The sequence below is a fragment of the Xenopus laevis genome, chromosome 1L, assembly GCF_017654675.1.
Source record: "Xenopus laevis strain J_2021 chromosome 1L, Xenopus_laevis_v10.1, whole genome shotgun sequence".
NCBI classification, from domain to species: Eukaryota; Metazoa; Chordata; class Amphibia; order Anura; family Pipidae; genus Xenopus; species Xenopus laevis.
The window spans coordinates 196823356-196843164 of NC_054371.1; the positions used below are offsets into that span (position 1 = coordinate 196823356).

At 38.4% G+C, this 19809-nt stretch overlaps 1 protein-coding gene across 4 annotated transcripts in view; it reads right to left on the minus strand.

Moving 5' to 3' along the window:
• Window positions 1-574: 574 nt before the first annotated feature.
• vcan.L (versican L homeolog) overlaps window positions 575-19809 on the minus strand; it is an 85293-nt gene continuing 66058 nt past the window's right edge. For 3 of the 4 annotated variants that reach the window (XM_018226135.2, XM_018227263.2, XM_041562952.1), the window contains 5 exons: window positions 19406-19564; window positions 19182-19264; window positions 6889-7033; window positions 4970-5152; window positions 575-3586 (listed from right to left, as the gene is read on the minus strand). In XM_018226135.2, coding sequence (XP_018081624.1) covers window positions 3456-3586; window positions 4970-5152; window positions 6889-7033; window positions 19182-19264; window positions 19406-19564 — 701 coding nt within the window. In that variant the 3' untranslated portion in view covers window positions 575-3455. 4 annotated transcript variants of the gene reach the window in all.

Sequence of the window (19809 nt, forward strand, 5' to 3'; positions counted from 1 at the left end):
TGTGATCAGCAAGAGGGGGCCTTGGGGCACACCATTTTTAAATACGGTCCTGGATTTACTAGGTTTTGAACCCAACTGCAAAAAAATATTTAACATTAAAATATATAAATATTTACAAAAAAAAGTTAATTCGCTGGCGAAAAAAAACTTGATCACCACATTATTCCATTTATTTTTAAAAATGTAAAAAAAATGTAATTATAAAATAGCTTGAATGTTAAAAATACACCTCCAATTTACTCATTAGGTTTGAGCTGCCAAGAAATTTTATTTGCATTTTCAAAATTTTTTCGATTGGTAAATCTAATGTGAAAATATTAGAAATTATTTTTTGCAGTGATTTTCTAATATCGGGCGATCTATGATTTTAATTCAGATTTTAATACCACCTAGTGTACTATATATTACAACCCTTGAGCACTTTATAAATCATGGCCAGTGTGACTTTGTGCAGCACACCATTAGGGAGGTCTCTGGTCCAAAAAGATTTAAAAGAAAACATAAAGAAAAGAGTTGAGAATGAATGCTATTTCAGATAATGGGACGACCTCAGTAAATCTGGATTAGTCACATAAACATTTGAGTGTTTATTAATTTGATCTATAATTACACATTCTTCTATTAAAAAAGAATTCCAAAAAAAGAATAAATAAAAACACTAGGAACCGAAGACTAGCAAACCAAAAAAAAAGTTTCTTTGGTGAAACAGAAGCAGATATAAAAGTTACAAAGATTTACTTTCATTCACAAATACCCAAAGGTTCACATTATATACTATACAAGTTATAATATAAATACAGGGGGGAAAAAAAGGTATTATGTGCATTGTAATAGAAAAAAAAACATACAGGTCAACACTATGGTGCATTGTTGTCAAGTACAAAATATGATTAGGGAAGGTGCAGCAGTCAAAAGGAATGAATCAATCGCACTCTTAGTAATTAGGACTCAGTTAAAAATCCATATCTGTTTCACTTTATGAAGAGGCTCGATACCAGTCTCAATGGTTGTTATGTCAGTAGGTCGACCGCAATAAATATACTTTGTTCATTGGATTCATTTCATTGCCTGAGGGACTTCCTCTGTATTTCAGTCCTCTGGCAATGAAATGATATAAGAAAATAATACTTTGGGTATGGGTGGCATGTGTTACATACTGGGAACTACTTGAGCTGGTCACAAAGATGGAGATGATCACAGTTATCTGACCAGCAATCAGATCCTTGTGAAGAAGTGCAGCCCCCACGCAATTCTAGCTTGACCAACAAGCCAATGTTTTGAGTCTTAGGGTGACTTGGTTTGGCTGGAATAATTGAACCAAAAGTTCAGCTGCTCAAAACACTTGACCAGATTGCATGGCCACAACAGCCAGTGAGTGATCGGATTATTTCTAGTCCCCTCGGAAATGGAAATTCTTTATTTAATAATGACCAACATGAACCAGTTGCACAGCATCTATCCATTATATGAATCTCCCTGGGAATATTCCAAAACCTGCTTTGGTGAAAAACGTCCTACACTAACATTCCAGGGATACTTTATAAACCCAACACTACTGATTCAGGGCAATTCGTTTCATGAATAATTTCATTGCACGTTTATTAGGAAAAAAATAATTATATCTGTAGGATGTCACTTATCTTCCAAGTGACCCTGGGGTTGTCTCAATGGATTTGGAGTCTGCAGGGCTTTCTAGAAGGTAACGGTGTGAAAGTCATATGAATAATCTTCCAGTAATTTCATTCCAACGTTTGTGAACTCAATATATCTTACAGGCTGGTTGTTCACAAATGGAGAAATTAAAAAAATTAAGAGCCCATGGCATTGAGCCTCCCATAAGTGAAATCAGAATGGCTTTCTACATTTGTTCGTGTTTGCTTCACAGCTGCTGCATTCATCAATACACATTCATTATCTCATTAAAAAAAAGACTTAAAAAATGACTATATGTACAAAAATGTTCACTTTTTTTTTGTTCTATTTTTTTTTTTTAATCAAACATTGTAAAATGCACCCTTGCAATGGTTAGTTGTTGAAAGAAAGCAACGTTGGACTGCACTGGAGCCTTTTTTTTATCTGTGCGAAAGATACAAAGCAAAATCAAAACTGCCCCAGCTTGGGATATTGGTATTGCATCTATTCATGCAGCAGTCTAAACACTGGCATCAAAAAAGTGATGCAACATACAATTTGATGCAAATATGGTACATCTGGGCTAGGTCTGATTTTGCTTCAGTAATCATTTATAAATAGCTCCCTGGTGAATTAGCAATTTACAATGAAAGACAATTCAGGGGTCATTTACAACTGACCCTGCTGCAAGTCCTTGGAGTGCTAAGAGGCACAAAACCACACCCCTTGGTGCTCATCACGCTTGACTTGCAGCAGGGGCAGTGTTCTGCTTCTTGCAGCAAACTGAAAATCTGGTGCAAGGATAAAAACTCAGTGGTTGCAGATGCAGGGCAGCCCTGTCCTTACTACCTGCTCTATGGAGGCCCTATTGAAGACTACACCTGCAGCCACTTCCTAACTTGCGCTACTGAATGACATGCAAGGGGACTGGTAGGGTCAGAAGGGCTGATGCCTACATGCCCCCAGCCCGCTCCTCATGACTTCATCACAACAGAGGCAATGCTAAATCCATGGGATTGGTGGCAGGTCTCTAAACGCTCCCCTTTTTTAGCACACAGACCTGCAGAAATTGAGAAGAGTGCAAAGTGCTAAACATCATTTGCACCCTACCTGGCTAATCATATATGACCCTGTTCATCCGTAAAGACTTGTTACGGAAGTGGTCATGGATAAACAAAACAATATTTCCATTATTGCAGGTGACAAAGTAGATCTCCTCCACTGTATTACCCAACACAAAACATTTACATATTGTATGGCACACAATTATGATGCTCTTTTCATCGTTGTTCATAGTCTGGCACAAAGTCTTCTGCCACACATTCAATCTCCAGCCTTGATGTACTAAGCTCAGCTCACACCAGCATGTGTGCACCAGAGGCATCTGCATTTCAATAAGACCTCTGGGACACAAGTGGTGTATTGACTCATATAGCACTTATTAAATAAGCCCGACTTTAGTCTCACTAGTTCATTTTATATACATGATTAGAAAACATATTTAGATCATCTTATTTACAAATGCATCTCCACTACAGTCAAGCTGCTTAAATATTAAAGTAAGCTTGTATCAATGCAATAAATCTGTTCCATTTGTGATGAAATACATTAACTAAAGGTTCTAGTAGGCTGGACAGGTAATGGTTTAAATTTTTTTGCTTACATCAGGTTTAGTCCCTATAACTTCTAAGATTTTAGATCAAATTTTTTATTCAACGCCATAGTCCAAGTCTAAGATATCACTCCTCAGAACGCTTGTGAAAGGCACTATAAATGAGGACTTTGGCAGTCAAGGTTGTCTGCTGATGGTAGGTTAGGGTTCTTCAGCGTGGGGAGTCTTGCCAAGTCCTGCTCCAGCTGTGGTGGTGTTTTGGAGAATTCATGGAAGTCCTCATCTCAGGTGGAGTAAACTTATAATAATATTTCTTAGAGTAAGTCCTTTGGAAATTGGAAGCTGAAATGTTAAAGAAAATATATATCAGTCAATAAATACTTTGAATATGTAATACCAGACTAAATAAATAATATGAGATATGTTTGTGTAGTTTAGGTAGGTTATATATATATAGACTTAAAAGGTTGAACTTGATGGACATGTGTCTTTTTTCAACTTGACTTACTATGTATTGGTCTCTGTGAGGTTCAGGATTGTTCTCTGCTCCAGTTGCTAGATTGTTACCTAATAGGCTCAATTAAAGGGGAAGAAAGTCTGCATCACTGGAGTGGTGGCAATTTGTTAGGTAACCCCCAGTGATTATAATCGATTACCATAGATCCTTGTATTTTTCTAGTAAGCATACACAACTATCTTCTCATTTGTCCCAGGGATCCCCTACATCAGAGATCCCCAACCAATAGCTTGTGAGCAAAATGTTGCTCTCCAACCCCTTGGATGTTGCTCTCAGTGTCCTCAAAGCAGGTGCTCATTTTTGAATTCCAGGCTTGGAAGCATGTTTTAATTGCATAAAAACTAAGAATAGTGCCAAGTAGAGTCTCTTATAGGCTGCCAGTCCACATAGGAGCTACCACATAGCTAATAACAGCCCTTATTTGGCACCCCAATGACTTTTTCATGTTTGTGTTGCTCCCCAACTCCTTTTACATCTGAATGTTGCTCACGGGTAAAAAAGTTTAGGGACCCCTGACCTACAGTTACCATGGGCTCTGTACATGTGCAGTAGGGTAAGAGCAAAACGCAAAAGGCAAATATTTGCTCTACTGCACATACGCACCGCCCAGGTCAGCAGCATATCACCCAGGACAGGAAACAAGGAGGAGACAGGGGGCTCATTAGAATAGTATGGTGTGTTTTCAGTGAAGAGCATATCCTTAGTTGGATAGCCATGTCCATGCAAGGAGAATGTCTTTGCCTGTAACATTCCAGTAAGTGGTGAAATTGTGATGTTTTTGAGGGCTAGATTGTCCCCTTATTATGTTATAAAGAACAAACAGCCATGTGACATTATTTAGGCATTAATTGTCAACCTGTGGCATGTCAACTCATGCTGATCCTCTAGCTTCCTTCCTAAGCCACCAGGAGAAGCAGAATAAGAGATAGTTTTGTGCTCTCACTTACATAAGAATGCATAATGGAAATATTTTAGTGCTAGTGTTAAAATAAAAAGTGGACTGAGAAAACAGGTCAAGTCTAAATAAAGGTGGCAACACAATCCCCTTGCATTAAAATAATCATTCGGTAAAAATATTTTAAATATTATAAATCTTATCCATCAATGCCTCATACTTAAGTTTACTATACAGAATATAAAAAGACAGCACTTCCCAAATATTCATGTATTCAAGCACTCTCATCATTTCATTGGTTAATAGTACTTACGATTCAGACATGACACTTTAGGCAGATCCCATCGTCCGTCACCTCTGCATCTTATGGTTGGCAAATGGCGCTGTACAAAACCTTCTTTACAGTGGTATCTGACCATAGAGTTTATCTCGTAGCGAGGTTTAGCCTTTCCAAAGGTCTTGGCATTTTCTACAAAAGGAGGCTGTCCACAAGCAACTAAAAAATTCCAAACATAATATATTATATTTAAAGTTTATTATTATTATTATTGTTAATAAAAAATATATTTAACTATAGAGTACATTTAAACTGAGGCACTGCAATAACTGCAGTACTAAAGAGACTACCAAAGTGAAGGGAAAGGCCCTAGAGGGGCACTAAGCAATAGTTAGACTCCAGTTTGGAGAGGAATTGAATGTGGAATTTGCTAATTCTCTGATCTGGAATCTCCTGGACTGTTAATACAATGCTGTATCTACAGTAAGAGGCAGATTTCTTAAGGGTCGAATTGAAAATTCTAATTTTCTGAAAAAAAATTTTGGTCAAAAATCTCAAATTCGAATTGTGAATAATCCTAACTTGATTCGAATTTTCAATTGAATTCTAATTTCAAGATGTAACAAGCCTTGGCCCTTTAAAAATTTGAATTAGACTAAAACCTGCTGAGTTCATGTATAAGTTAATGGGAGAGGTCCAGTGACCATTTTTAAGCTGTTAGTAGCCTTCCTGACATTGAAGTTTTATTCGGTTCAAGTTCAATTTGAGTTTTTGGGTTGGTAATATTCGTTTGAGTTTTAGATAAATGTGCCTCAAAACATAAAAGTAGTGATGGGCGAATTTGCGCCGCTTTGCCAAATAATTTGTGAAATTCGCAAAATGGCGAATTTTTTCCGACAATTTTTTTCACCAGCGAATTTTCGTGCCCCTTTCGCGAATTTATTCGCTGCCGGTGAATCGCGCAAATTCGCTGCAAATTCGTGCCTGGTGAATAGATTCGCCCATCACTACATAAGAGTGTTTTTAGCAAAGGTGAGTCTAACCAAAATTTCTAAACAAGTGAAGCTACGAAACCAGTGGCCTTAAGTAAGATATGGGAGGAACTAAGGGGCACATTTACTTAGGGTCGAATATCGAGGGTTAATTAACCCTCGATATTCGACCGTCGAAGTTAAATCCTTCGACTTTGAATATATCGAAGTCGAAGGATTAAATGCAATTCGTTTGTTCGAACGATCGTAGGGAAAAAACAAATAAATCCTTTGAATCGAACGATTCGAAGGATTTTAATTCATCGATCGAACGATTTTCCTTCGATAAAAAAATACTTAGAAAGCCTATGGGGACCTTCCCCATAGGCTAACATTGTACCTCGGTAGGTTTTAGGTGGTGAAGTAGGTGGTCGAAGTTTTTTTAAAGAGACGGTACATCGACTATCGAATGGTCGAATAGTCGAACGATTTTTAGTTAGAATCGTTCAATTTGAAATCGAAGTCATACTCGAAGGTTTGAAGTAGCCGATTCGATGGTCGAAGTAGCCAAAAAAATACTTCGAAATTCGAAGTATTTTTTATTCTAATTCTTCACTCGAGCAAATGTGCCCCTAAGTGTTAGATGTTCTACATATAAAATTGCAAGCTCTCTCAGATGAGGTTTTAGAAGCTCTCTCAGCACTGCGAAATATGTTGGCGCTATATAAATAAATGTTAATAATAATAATAATCCCCTGTAACATTCTTCATGCTTATGTTTCTCCCCAACTTTTTTTTTTTACATTTAAACGTGACCTGTGGGTAAAAAAAAGTTGGGAACCCCTGATTTAGTTGGTCTCCTCTGAGAAGAACAGTTTTACTAATGGTAAAGAGGCTATTGAAAACAGATGTATAATGATTGGAAATAGAGTATAGTCATTTATTCATGGCTTTGCTATAGACAAATGAATGGGAATACTGTACCTGTTCCCTTTTTGCAGGTGTAAGTAAGATGGTAGTTGCATGGTACATCATTCCACTGGCCATTTTCATGCCAAATAATAACGACACAATCTTCGCCAGCAGAGAAGAAACTGTCTGGTTGGTTTGGCCTCCAGTTTTCATATTGCTGTAAGAAAAGAAGGGACACGACATTTAGTTGAATCAGTCCCGTTAGCAGGTTTTTACAAAATTGTCTACCCAAGTCACGCACAGATGTAATGCTAATGATGTGAGATTTTGTTATTAAAAATCATTATGAATTAAAATTCCAGACCTCTTAAAGTATGTGTTCTAATCACAAATACAACTGACACGGCTCAGCTCAAACAAGGCGCTGGTGGCCAACACAGGATATGAACTTAGTAATAATTTGATACAGGGACTGGTCCAACTGCCCTTTGTGAGCCAGAAAGTATTTTTTCTTTCCTCCCTGGGAGGCAATTTGGAGACAACTTTAGATTTTCAGCATCAACTAGCAGTTAGGCTGGTTTTACTCAGATAAAAAGTTTGAGCTTGATAGATGTTTTTCTATTCTTTTGTGAAAAAGAAATAAAACTACATAATAGACTAAGCCCCACCAAAATGTCTAAATAAATCTTGGTCTTGTATGGGACAGACACTTCCAGTTCATTATCATTAGAGTGTGATGCTTTTACTATATGGGTTCAAAGTTACCATTTCCTATATCTGTATTATTGTTAATATTGTTATGACTTAGGGTAAGGTCACACTGTGAGATTCTGGGAGATTTAGTCCCCTGGTGACTAATCACCTCTCCTTTGGGGTGACTAATCTCCCCGAACTGATTTCCCCTTTATTCCACCAGCTAGAATGAAAAAACGCCTGCGGCATGGCACTCGCATCGATTTGTTTTCTGAAGTTGCCTCACGAGGAAACTTCGGGCGACTTAGGAAAACGAAGCGCCGCAAGTGCCATGCTGCAGACGTTTTTTCATTCCAGCAGCGGAAGCAGTTCAGGGAGATTAGTCGCCCCAAAGAAGAGGCAATTAGTTGCCGGGCGACTAACTCTCCCCAAATCTCACAGTGTGACATTACCCTTAACGGGGGCCCCTGTCCAAATGTTTGACTTCAATGGAGTCAGAACTGAAATTCATTGATCCAGCAACTAATTTTGCAAAATGTACTACCGTTTTAGGACCTGTTTTCCAGAATGCTCGGGACCTGGGGTTTTCCGGATAATGGATCTTTCGATAATTGGGATCTTCATAATTAAAGTCTACTACAAAATTATTTAAACATTAATAAACTCAATGGACTGGTTTTCAATAAGGACCAATTATATCTTAGTTTGGATCAAGTACACTGTACTGTTTTATCACTACAGAGAAAAAGGAAATCATTTTTAAAAATTTGGATTATTTGGATAAAATTCAGTCTATAGAGGATGGCCTTTCCTTAATTTGGAGCTTTCTGGATAACAGGTTTCAAGATAATGGGTCTCATTCCGGTACCAAATAATTAAATAAGCTTTTTTATTTCCTCCAAACTCTATTTTTTGTTGATATTTTAAGGATTCATGAATGTTGGATTTTTATTCAACTAGTTTGTTCCACATCTTGACGCCTGACACTTTATGGCTTCACATCTCATTACATCACTGAACACCTCTCGGCTTTACCCCTTTGGTTTCTCCCAAGGTTAATGCCAAACAGCTTTAACAGAACAGATTCACTTTATGCTCCTTTTTTAATCTTCTGTCAACACGTTGGCCGCTTTCCCGCTAGGATACTTAGTTCTGATTTTAAAGATAAAAATAATAAATATATGGGTCGGATTTCACTTTACGCAAATGAATCATAAACAGCTTTGCAGCTGTCGGTTTTGTGACTCATGCGCAACTTCAGATATGTTTATTGAATAATTTGCATGTCATAAAATTGTTCTGATAAGTCAGAAGTTCTGGATACAGAACACTGAGCATTCCGCTGTGGTATATGTTAGGAGATTGGGGGAGATGGCTGTCATGCTGGTTGACAGTTGGGTTCCAAGTCGGGGAAAATACTAATACTCTTAATTGTTTCTGTCTTTTTAAAAGAAAACTGATCAAAATAGACACAGATAAGCAATGCAAATTGTCTAAATCCTTCTCTAGCGTCTAAAGCTTTTCTCCTTTTGTTCACTATAGAGCCATTGAGTGCACATTCCCACTAATGTTTTCCCTTGTAAAGCCAAGGAATTAATTGTGCATACAGAGCTAAGTCAACCAGGCAAATTCTCAGTTCAGTTGCATTAAGGATCACATTTCCTCTTTATTTGTGCATCAGATACAATCTAAACAGCCCAAGGCCAACTGGCTCAAGTCGTAGCTTGCTTAGTTGATACTGTCTGATGGCTGGGATACACAGGCTGCATAACCACGGAACACTATAACCGATAGATTTACTAACTTTCCAGGCAAAGGGACTGTCGTTTCTGGAAGTTGGTTCATTCAAAAGATATTGCAGTTCAAAAATAGCTCTGACAGCTTATCATTTGCAGAGATAATTTTCCATTTAAATAAGCTTAAGACAAAATGGGTGTTCTTTTGGCCGCTCACAAACTTTAAAATCATCGGTTCCACTCGGTGTACCCCTAACAACTGATTTAGCCAAAATAATGACCTCACGATAAGGTCCTCAGCTTGATCAGCAACATGGAGTCAAATCACACAATTTAAAAATCATAATAGTTGGTCATTTCAACAAATAGAGTTAATTTGGAGCTTCCATTTTATTCATACAGATTATATCAGAGGACAGCTATGAGAGGCTCTGTGATGCTTGGGCTCCAACCAACAACAGACTTACACCTCAGTCCTTACATATTTACATAGTTACATAGTTAAATTGGGTTGAAACAAGACAAAGTTCATCAAGTTCAACCCCTCCAAATGAAAACCCAGCATCCATACATACACCCCTCCCTACTTTTAATTAAATTCTATATACCCATACCTATACTAACTATAGAGTTTAGTATCATAATAGCCTTTGATATTATGTCTTTCCAAAAAATCATCCAAGCCATTCTTAAAGGTATTAACTGAATCAGCCATCACAACATCACCCGGCAGTGCATTCCACAACCTCACTGTCCTGACTGTGAAGAACCCCCTACGTTGCTTCAAATGAAAGTTCTTTTCTTCTAGTCTAAAGGGGTGGCCTCTGGTACGGTGATCCTCTTTATGGGTAAAAATGTCCCCTGCCATTTGTCTATAATGTCCTCTAATGTACTTGTAAAGTGTAATCATGTCCCCTCGCAAGCGCCTTTTTTCCAGAGAAAACAACCCCAACCTTGACAGTCTACCCTCATAATTTAAGTCTTTCATCCCTCTAACCAATTTAGTTGCACTTTGTCTCTGCACTCTCTCCAGCTCATTTATATCTCTCTTAAGGACTGGAGTCCAAAACTGCACTGCATACTCCAGATGAGGCCTCACCAGGGACCTATAAAGAAGCATAATTATGTTTTCATCCCTTGAGTTAATGCCCTTTTTTATGCAAGACAGAACTTTATTTGCTTTAGTAGCCACAGAATGACACTGCCCAGAATTAGACAACGTGTTATCTACAAAGACCCCTAGATCCTTCTCGTTTAAGGAAACTCCTAACACACTGCCATTTAGTGTATAACTTGCATTTATATTATTTTTGCCAAAGTGCATAACCTTGCATTTATCAACATTGAACCTCATTTTCCAGTTTGCTGCCCAGTTTTCCAATTTAGACAAATCACTCTGCAAAGTGGCCGCATCCTGCATGGAACCTATAGTTCTGCACAATTTAGTATCATCTGCAAAAATAGAAACAGTACTTTCAATGCCCACCTCCAGGTCATTAATAAACAAGTTGAAAAGCAAGGGACCTAGTACAGAGTCGACTCCTTGATCCCTTTAACACCAACACTTATGCCCAATAAAGTTTGGCACATAACGTGCGCATTAGTAAACCACAGAAACATAAAAGCCAGTTCCATGTAGAGTAGACAAATATTAGCTTGTATGTCTTAAGCTGGAAATGCAGAAAGAAAATAAATAATGACAAAACAATACTTTCTATTTTGGATTATGCATTCCGTGAATATTTTCTTATCCCACTGTTGCCCAAGGGTAATAACTCGCGGGGTGTTTTGTCCATATAGGGATTAGTAGCTCCTCTGGGCATGGGATACAATTCTTGCCTCCATTCACTTGTGTGGTAATTGCTTATGACTATGGGGGCATTCACTTTGCATGCGTAAGTCAATGAGAGTCAACTTTGAGAATTCTGTTTCCTATCACTACATTAATGTAGGGATGCATGAAATTGCCCCTTGTACCAGTGTCCTAAGGTCCCTGCTGTTTCTGTAGGGCTTTAACACCTCAGAAAAGTCTAAAGTAAATGTGATCCAGGTCCTCTCCTGAATCCTCTCCTTGTACTGTGTCACTGAGATCATCATATCAATGTCAAATTGCCAGCATGCAAATAAACCATTTTCATAATAATATACTTTTTTAGTAGTATGTGCCATTAGGTAATTACAAACCGAAAATTGCCATTTTAAGAACTAAGGGCCGCCCCCTGGGATCCTACGAATCACGGTGCACACAAACCATACATGTTAGGTCACATGAGCCAATTAACGGACAAAGTTCTGTCATTACTTCCACACTTCTTCCTGTTACAGTTAGAGCTGCAGTATTTCTGGTCAGGTCATCTCTGAGGCAGCACACAGACCATCACAAAATGGTGGCTTAAGGCAAGAGATGTAAAACGGCAATATTTACTTAAATATATATTCCAGTTGGGTAAGATTCTTTTATATCTCACTTAATATAATATAAACTATCTGTTGCTTAAGTATTAATTTTGGGGGTTAAGTTTTCCTTTAAGCTGGCCTTGCACACTGAAGGTTAATTACTGATTGGATGGCCAGAATTGAACCCCTCTGGATTTTAAACCTGTAAAATCTTAAGTTGGGTACTAAAAAAAAAATAAAGCTGGTTACAACCCCTGTACAGCATAATGAATGAAATGTTAAACCTCTAATGTCATCTGGGGTGAGTTTGCTTTAATGGCAATTAATGGAGCCAAGATGTAGACAAGAAAGTCAGTTTATGAGGATATCCCTTTGTATACTCAGATCTCACGGGCGCTGAGCTCGTTTTAAAGGGCTTTATAAATAGTACCTCGGACATGGTTATATTGCGAATACCTTATAAGGGAATTCCAGTTCAACAGGAGAGATTAGAGGGCGTTGGGCTCATTTAAACACTGCATTAATGTTCTGCTTGTCTTAAAGACATCAACCAAAGGTGACATTCAAAAGGTGGATTAAAGAGCTTCAAGAAGCTTTAAAGAAAGCAACAATGGCTTGTTCAGCTTTGTACCTTTATTTCTCTATTATTGAACGCTATAAGGAAGCCATACTCAAAAATCATTATTTTAGTACATTACAGGGTGGCCATCTCCCATAGGCTCCTTTTTTCTCTGTAATAATCAAACAGTACCTTGTACTTGATCCCAACTAAGATATAATTAATCCTTATTGGAGGCAACACTTAATTTAATGTTTAAATTATTTTTTAGTAGACAAAGTACAGAGATCCAAATTACAGAAAAATCCCTTATACGGAAAACCTAGGTCCCCACAAGCATTTTGGATAATAATAACATGACTATGAAGATTTTCATTCATCCAGGTCATGTTCTATCTAATATAAGTAATTCTAAAACAACTGGACTTGCTGAGTAATCATTGAAGACGTTTTACTTCTCATCCGAGCAGCTTCTTCAGTTCAACTGACTGGTGTGGGAAGTTCTCGGCATATAAACGCTTCCATTGTGATTGGATTAGTGGAAGAGTTTATATGAAGAGAACTTCCCACACCAGTCAGTTAAACCGAAGAAGCTGCTCGGATTACTCAGCAAGTCCAGTTGTTTTAGAATTACTTATAATAGATATAATAATAACATATTTAAACAAATCAGAAGTATGTTGGATCAGCACATTTAGAATTCTGAGTGCAGCAACATGGCATAGCCTAATTCCAAAATACATATCAGATTTACAGAGAGCATTTAGTGGTAGATTAGGATAAATAATGAAATAAGGATACTGTTTCTATCAGCCAATCATCAATTTAGATAATGTCTAAGCGACATCTTAGCTTTGGCTCTGTGGCAGTCACTGCTAGGAGATACCAAAAATATACTAACATGGCTGTTTTGACTTCAACAGGCCTTAAATTCAAATTTTTGAATAGCCAACTGGTATGAGAAGCTGAGCACACCTGCCTATAGTTCTGCAAACCATCTGTTTCTCTGTATTGGACAATGACATCAATGATAATATCAGTGAACCCAATACTTGCAAAGAATATTGGGTCATCAACATTCCTACTTCTTTAGTTATGCTTTAGTTCTCCTTTAAAAAAAACGGCCCCCATACTTTTTAGAGAGGTCTCCATGTTGCCATTAGGTGCACAATGAAGTAAAAACAAATTCAGAGAAAGGTTATGAAGCCCTGCTGTAGCAGCTGGCACAACAGAAAGGGATTGTGCACATATTATCCATAGGGGTGAAAGTCTCCAGCATAATAATTCAACCCATTTGCTTCTAGACGTACAGTACCTGAAATGTTCCCAGCCAGAGCACAGATTGGGGGTCACAGGGAAAAAGTAAATTAAAATGGACCCAGAATAAGAAATCATAGGAACCAATCAAATTTAGCATCAAAGCTCGTTCAGTCCAGTGTTACTCAGTGGAGAACGTGCTTCTATAGGTAGACAGGAGGTATGATCACTGACAATCACTTTACCTATATCACATGAGCCAATATCATATCAAGCTGTTGTTTTTCTTCATTATTATTGATTAATTACATTAATTAAATGTCATTGTTATCATCAGGTATTAAGTATGGAGCGATTCATGGATTTTACAGGTATAGAGTGACAGTTTGTAAAATTGTACCTATTAAATATGAATATTAAATATTCAGGCTTTATTATCTTTTTTTTTTTTTTTAGCACACTTCCCATGATATACTGCCATCAGTTTTATTAAAAGACACAACAACAATTTTGACGCTCATCACTACCTATATAAATATATATATATATTCAGAAATGATCATTTACCAAGGTTACAATTCCTCTTTTAACCACATGGTGGTGACATGGAATAAACACTGAACACATAGTGGTGTGAGTTACAAACACGTACGGATAATTTGACTGTTATTAATGATTAAAGCAGCTAAATATAAATTTTGCAGATTATAAACATTTTGAGAGCTGGTCTCCATGGCGCTTAGTATTATCATCACTCCCTGGCTTAGGCCAAACATCTTTTTTTTGCATCACCTCTAGTTTTCATGTCATTTCATCTCATTCTAGAGCGTTCAGCTTTGGCCCAACAAAATAAATCCAAGTAGTTTTGATCATTCAAATTATTATTATATCTTAATTGGAATCAAGTACAAGGGATCGTTTTACTAGTACAGAGAAAAACTGGAGTCTATGTTAGATGACCATCTCGTAATTTGGAGCTTTCTGGATAATGGGTTTTCGGACAATGGATTCCACACCCGTATTTTTAATTATTTTAATGTACTAAAACAAATAGATTTTATTTTTGTGTATGACTTTCTAGTGAGGCAGCAATAAGAGTGAAATAAAGGTATAAATACAGATGCATCTTTTTTTTTATGCATCACCTCTGGTTTTCATGTCATCTTATTTAATTCTAGAACTTTCAGCTTTGGCCCAGCAGAATTAATCCAAGTCTTTTTTGATCATTTAGCAAAACCCACAGCAAACATATTAGGATTATTTCATGCAAAAGTATAGTGATCGGTTTTAACCTCACCAATAAAAAGATGTTAAATTTTGCTGCGCTGTCCAGGCAGCAAGTTTTACTTGAGTCAGACAATGAAAGGCTAGAATATGTTTTAGTTTTGTGGCTCACGCAGTTAGTTGTGGGGACCCCCAGCAGTGCAAGTGCCTGAGAGATCTCCCCAGCTGAGCACAGGTGCAGTAACCAGTGTTCCCGACTCTCTGACAGATGTACTGTACTAACAACACAACCACCTGTGCTCAGAATGTGAGATGTGGAAACCATGAACAGTAGGGGGTCCGGAGTACTGACGTTACCCACCACTGCTCTTGACATAATGTACTCTGATGTCACACTACAAAGAGCTTTGTGTTACATGGAAGAACCCTCTGTATGAGATGCATTACTGAAGGCTCCTGTTCCATGCAATGTCCCAAGAAGTCTTGAATATGAATATTCTTCTCCGTCTCCCTTGCTAGGATTCACTCTCTTTTTAATAAATGTAGTCATGAATATCATCCTTTATTCATAGCCACAACCTATTCTACTGCCCTTTACAGAAAATGTAACCTTTCCCATCTGTCCTTGGTTGTGCAGAGCTTACATTCTAATTTCCCTGTGACAGTAACCTAACACTCACACTAGGGGCAGTTTGAACAGGACCAGTATGTTACTGAGATGTGGGAGGAAACATGCAGATGAAATCCAGGTAGAAGCTAAGTGAACACAAAGAGAACATACAAACTCTGTCCAACTAGTGCCAAGACCCTCGCATTGTCAGGCAGCAACACTAACTATTGGGCCATATTATGGTCACAATATAGGGAGCAGCCGATGATTAAGTGCCACGAAACGCATAAGGGTTTGTATTTATCTACTTTGTGGCCTAAATAAAGTTCTCAGTTCTTTTACAAGCCTGTTTGTGGGATCTGTGAGTGCCTGCCAATTCCTCTTTTGGTCACAATATAGGGAGAATAGGACAGCTAGCAGCAGGTCACAGCAAACCCATAAGAACCAGTTGTTTCTTTAATATTATTACAAGGATTTTCAATGGGCACCTAACACACATGTTGTCTTTTTGGTGATACAGGTATGGGGGATCTGTTATCCAGAATGCCCGGGACCTGGGGTTTTCCAGATAATGGATTTTTCCATAATTTGGATTTTCATACCTTAAAGCTGCCCCTAGATGTTGAGATTTTTCGAAAATTGGTCGTTCGGCAAGAAGAATCGTCGCGCCTATGGGGAGCTTTAGTCTACTAGAAAATCATGTAAACATTAAATAAACCCAATAGGCTGTTTTTGCTTCCAATAAGGATCAATTATATCTTAGTCTGGAGCAAGTACAATGCACTGTTTTATTATTACAGAGAAAAAGAATCATTTAAAAAAAATTGGATTATTTGAACAAAATGGTGTCTATGGGAGATGGCCTTTCCATAATGGAGCTTTCTGGATAACTGATCCCATACCTGTATATAGGATAGTAATGCAATTTGTCTGTGCATGTGGGCTGCCTGATTGTAATATTTGGCCCAATCAGTTGCAAGTATTCCAGTCCATTGCAAAATGCTACAATCACTGTGCAGTCCCACCAGTTTGACCTACCAGATACAGGACCCAGAATTTTTTTTTTTTTGGTACAAAAAGTGGTCCATGTGACAAGTATTGCTAAAAGGAAAGTAAGGATGTATGAAACAATATTACAATCAAACAAAGTTTCCTTCTGCCTCATTACACGGTGCTTTTAAGTAAGCACTAATGAATATATTGTCCCACCTGCTCAGCCCTTTACAACAGGGACACCAAAAATAGCCACCAGCAGCCAAAGACAGTTGGGAAAACCATAGACAGAGCTGGTCCAAATATGTTCGGAGAAAAGTAAATATTTGCAAATTAAGGCTAAAAGGATAGTTTCCCTTTTTTCTTTCTCACATCTCTTATTCTTTTCTTTGATGCACAATTCAGAGTAGTAGGGCAGTGACACATGCTAAGATTCGGGGAGATTAGTTGCCCAGCGACAAATCTCCTCTTCTTCGGGCGACTAATTTTCACGAACTGCCTTCCCTGCCGGCTAGAATGTAAATCGCCGGCGAGATGACACTCGGAGTGCTTCGTTTTCCGAAGTCGCCCGAAGTTTCCTCATAGAGGCAGAAACACAAGTGGAAATTTGGGTAGATTTAGTTGCTGTGCGACAAATCACCTCTTCTTCGGGCGACTAATCTCCCCGAACTGCCTTCCCGCCAGCTTGAATCTAAATCTGCAATGGGATGGCACACGGAGCGCTATGTTTTTTGGAAGTCATCCGCAGTTTCCGAATCTTAGCGTGTCACTGCCCTTATACTCTGAATTGTGCATCAAAGGAAAACATGAGACAGATTAGTAGCCTGAAGATGAGGTGATTTGTCGCTGGGCGACTAATCTCCCCGAATCTCCACGTGTCTCTGCCCTGAGGCAACTTGGGTTGACTTCGGAAAACAAAGATCTCCAAGCGCCATCCCACCGACGTTTTAGATTATAGCTGGTGGGAAGGCAGTTCAGGGAGATTAGTTGCCTGAAGAAGAGTTGTCGCTGGGTGACTAATCTCCCAAAATCTCCACGTGTCTCTGCCCTGAGGCAACTTCAGGCGACTTCGGAAAATGAAGTGTTCTGAATGCCATTCTGCCAGCTATTTACATTCTAGCCATGGGAAGGCAGTCCAGGGAGATTAGTTGCCCGAAGAAGAGGAGGATTTGTCACTGGGCGACTAATCTCCCCGAATTTTAGTGTGTGTCATTGCCCTAAATGCCGACCCCAGATTGCAAGATCATAGTGTAACATCACTTGTGTGCACAGCCATCATCAAGTAGGTCAGGCTAATTCTGCCTAATTGGATACAACATATATGTGGCTTTTTCAAAACAGGAATTCCTTAAATAAAACGAACATTGTGAAAGCCTGGGATACTTGGCTTATTTATTGCATCTCCTTTATTGAACTAATCATGCTACACATTGGCAAAATCCCCTTCATGGAGTCTATGCACAGCACCAGAGAACTTGGCACTCCTACCCAAGCACAAATATGGTCCAATTTAATGATCCCTTTCTGATATATCTATTTCAGGAACAGTGCGGCCTCTCTGAATACAACATGATGGGTCTGGCCAATCTACTGTACTGGTCTATGATCAACAATATAATAGAGTAGGGTTGCTCAATATTTTCAAGGGTTGAATTTGAGCAAAGGAAAATAGACTGGATTTTCCTAGTTCTTTTAATATTTTTTCACACTGAAAAACTGCCAACAGTAGTTTTCATATGCAGTGAATCCAGAGCAAAATGTCCCATATTAGCCAAAAAACTACAAAACAAAGGTTATCATCTGCAGTCCTTAATGGACGGGATTGACAGTAAATGGCTCTTATGTTGGAGCGAAAACTTCTGTTTTTTAGTTATGTGGAATAACTTTAGCTGTAGCTAGGCAAATCATCAAGCTGAGGCCTTTCCAAACCTCTGCTTTCTGTCTCTTCCAAATTTCTAGAGTTTGGTTTCTAAGTGACTTTGACAAAATGGCAGAGTGCCTGGATCTAATACTTGCACAAAATGCTAATCTGTGCAGAGCAATCAGATAAAGTGGCACAATGTGCTGCTACTGCCAGATCCTTGTACCCTGGCACTCGTCTGCTCATACCCCAAGCCCTGTAGGAGTTCAGGATAATGAAATAATCAGGATATGCCATGTAGTTTGTTTATGGAAAAGTGGCATTTGGCCCTGGAGAGGCTGATCTCACTGAGAGTTATTTGCCAGCACACTCTTGAGGTTTTCCAGCTGGGATAATCTGTTTTGCACAAATTACAGACTTATTAGACAAAAAAATCCACTTACCCAGAACAATTAGGTACCTATCTAATGAATGTATTGTGTATTTAATATACTAATAGACAGACAGACACATGCTCTTTTCCCAACCAATGAAGACCCGAACCAAAGATAATTTGAAGCAACTTTGTAATAATCGTCATTGAATAACATTTGCAAAGAGTTGTTTAATTGCAATGGCCATTGGTTCTATCTCTTAAAGGGCAACTATAGCTCCCTTTTTGCATCTGTCTCTGCTTCCTGTGACCTGTTCCCCACTCCCTTAAGCATGCATTGTAATGCAGTCCCATAGGAAAAGCTGGGGAAATCTTATTAACCAGCATTTAATAGACTCCGGCAGCTAGCTGACACTACAGTTTTATTTATTTTTTTGTTACCTTTTATAAATGATCTTTCTATTCAGGCCCTCTCCTATACACTGCCTGGCTGCTAGGGAAAATTAGACCCTAGCAACCTAATGGCAGTAAAAATTACAAACTGCAGAGTTGTTGACCAAACGACTGGGTAATAATTAATGGTTTGTTATTAAAGATATGTGGCTTTATATTACCAGTCTAGAACTGGTAGCAGATAATATTAATGAGCAAATCAGACTTACCATTGTGCTTCCATCAGTCCAACGGAAATCATTCTCAAACATCTTATCGTTGAGGCCAATCCACTGGTAATCATGCCCTAAACCTTTGAGAGGATGAAATAAATAATGGATTTTTAAAGTTCTTATAGTAAAATATAAGCACAAACTAGTGAAAACATGGCATATATAACCATGATCCAAACATGCTGCAACGGATGGGGAAAAAAAGCACAGAAAACACTTACGGTTGACAAACGTCTGCTCTTCATTGGACGTAATACTTGTCAGGTGACCGCCTTGTACCCGGCACTCTCTCTCAGCTGCGTCCCAGGTGCGCCGATGGGCAAAATATTTGTAGCAGTGACCTTGGAATTTGTGCCAGCCATAGTCACAGACTTCAGTATCTGAAACAGACAGAATAACAAAATACATTACTACCCTGTGTATCTTTTTTTAACATTTGGAGTCACAGGGCCCCAAAACAGTATCAGCTAAATTATATGCGGCTAAACAAAGTACCTGGATTTCACCCTCATTAGCACAGTATGAGAGGACACAGAGAGGAAAAAATGTATATATCATGTGGTACATGTGGGTTTACAATAATATGGTACATGTGAGTTTCATTTGTAGAATCATGTATTTAACA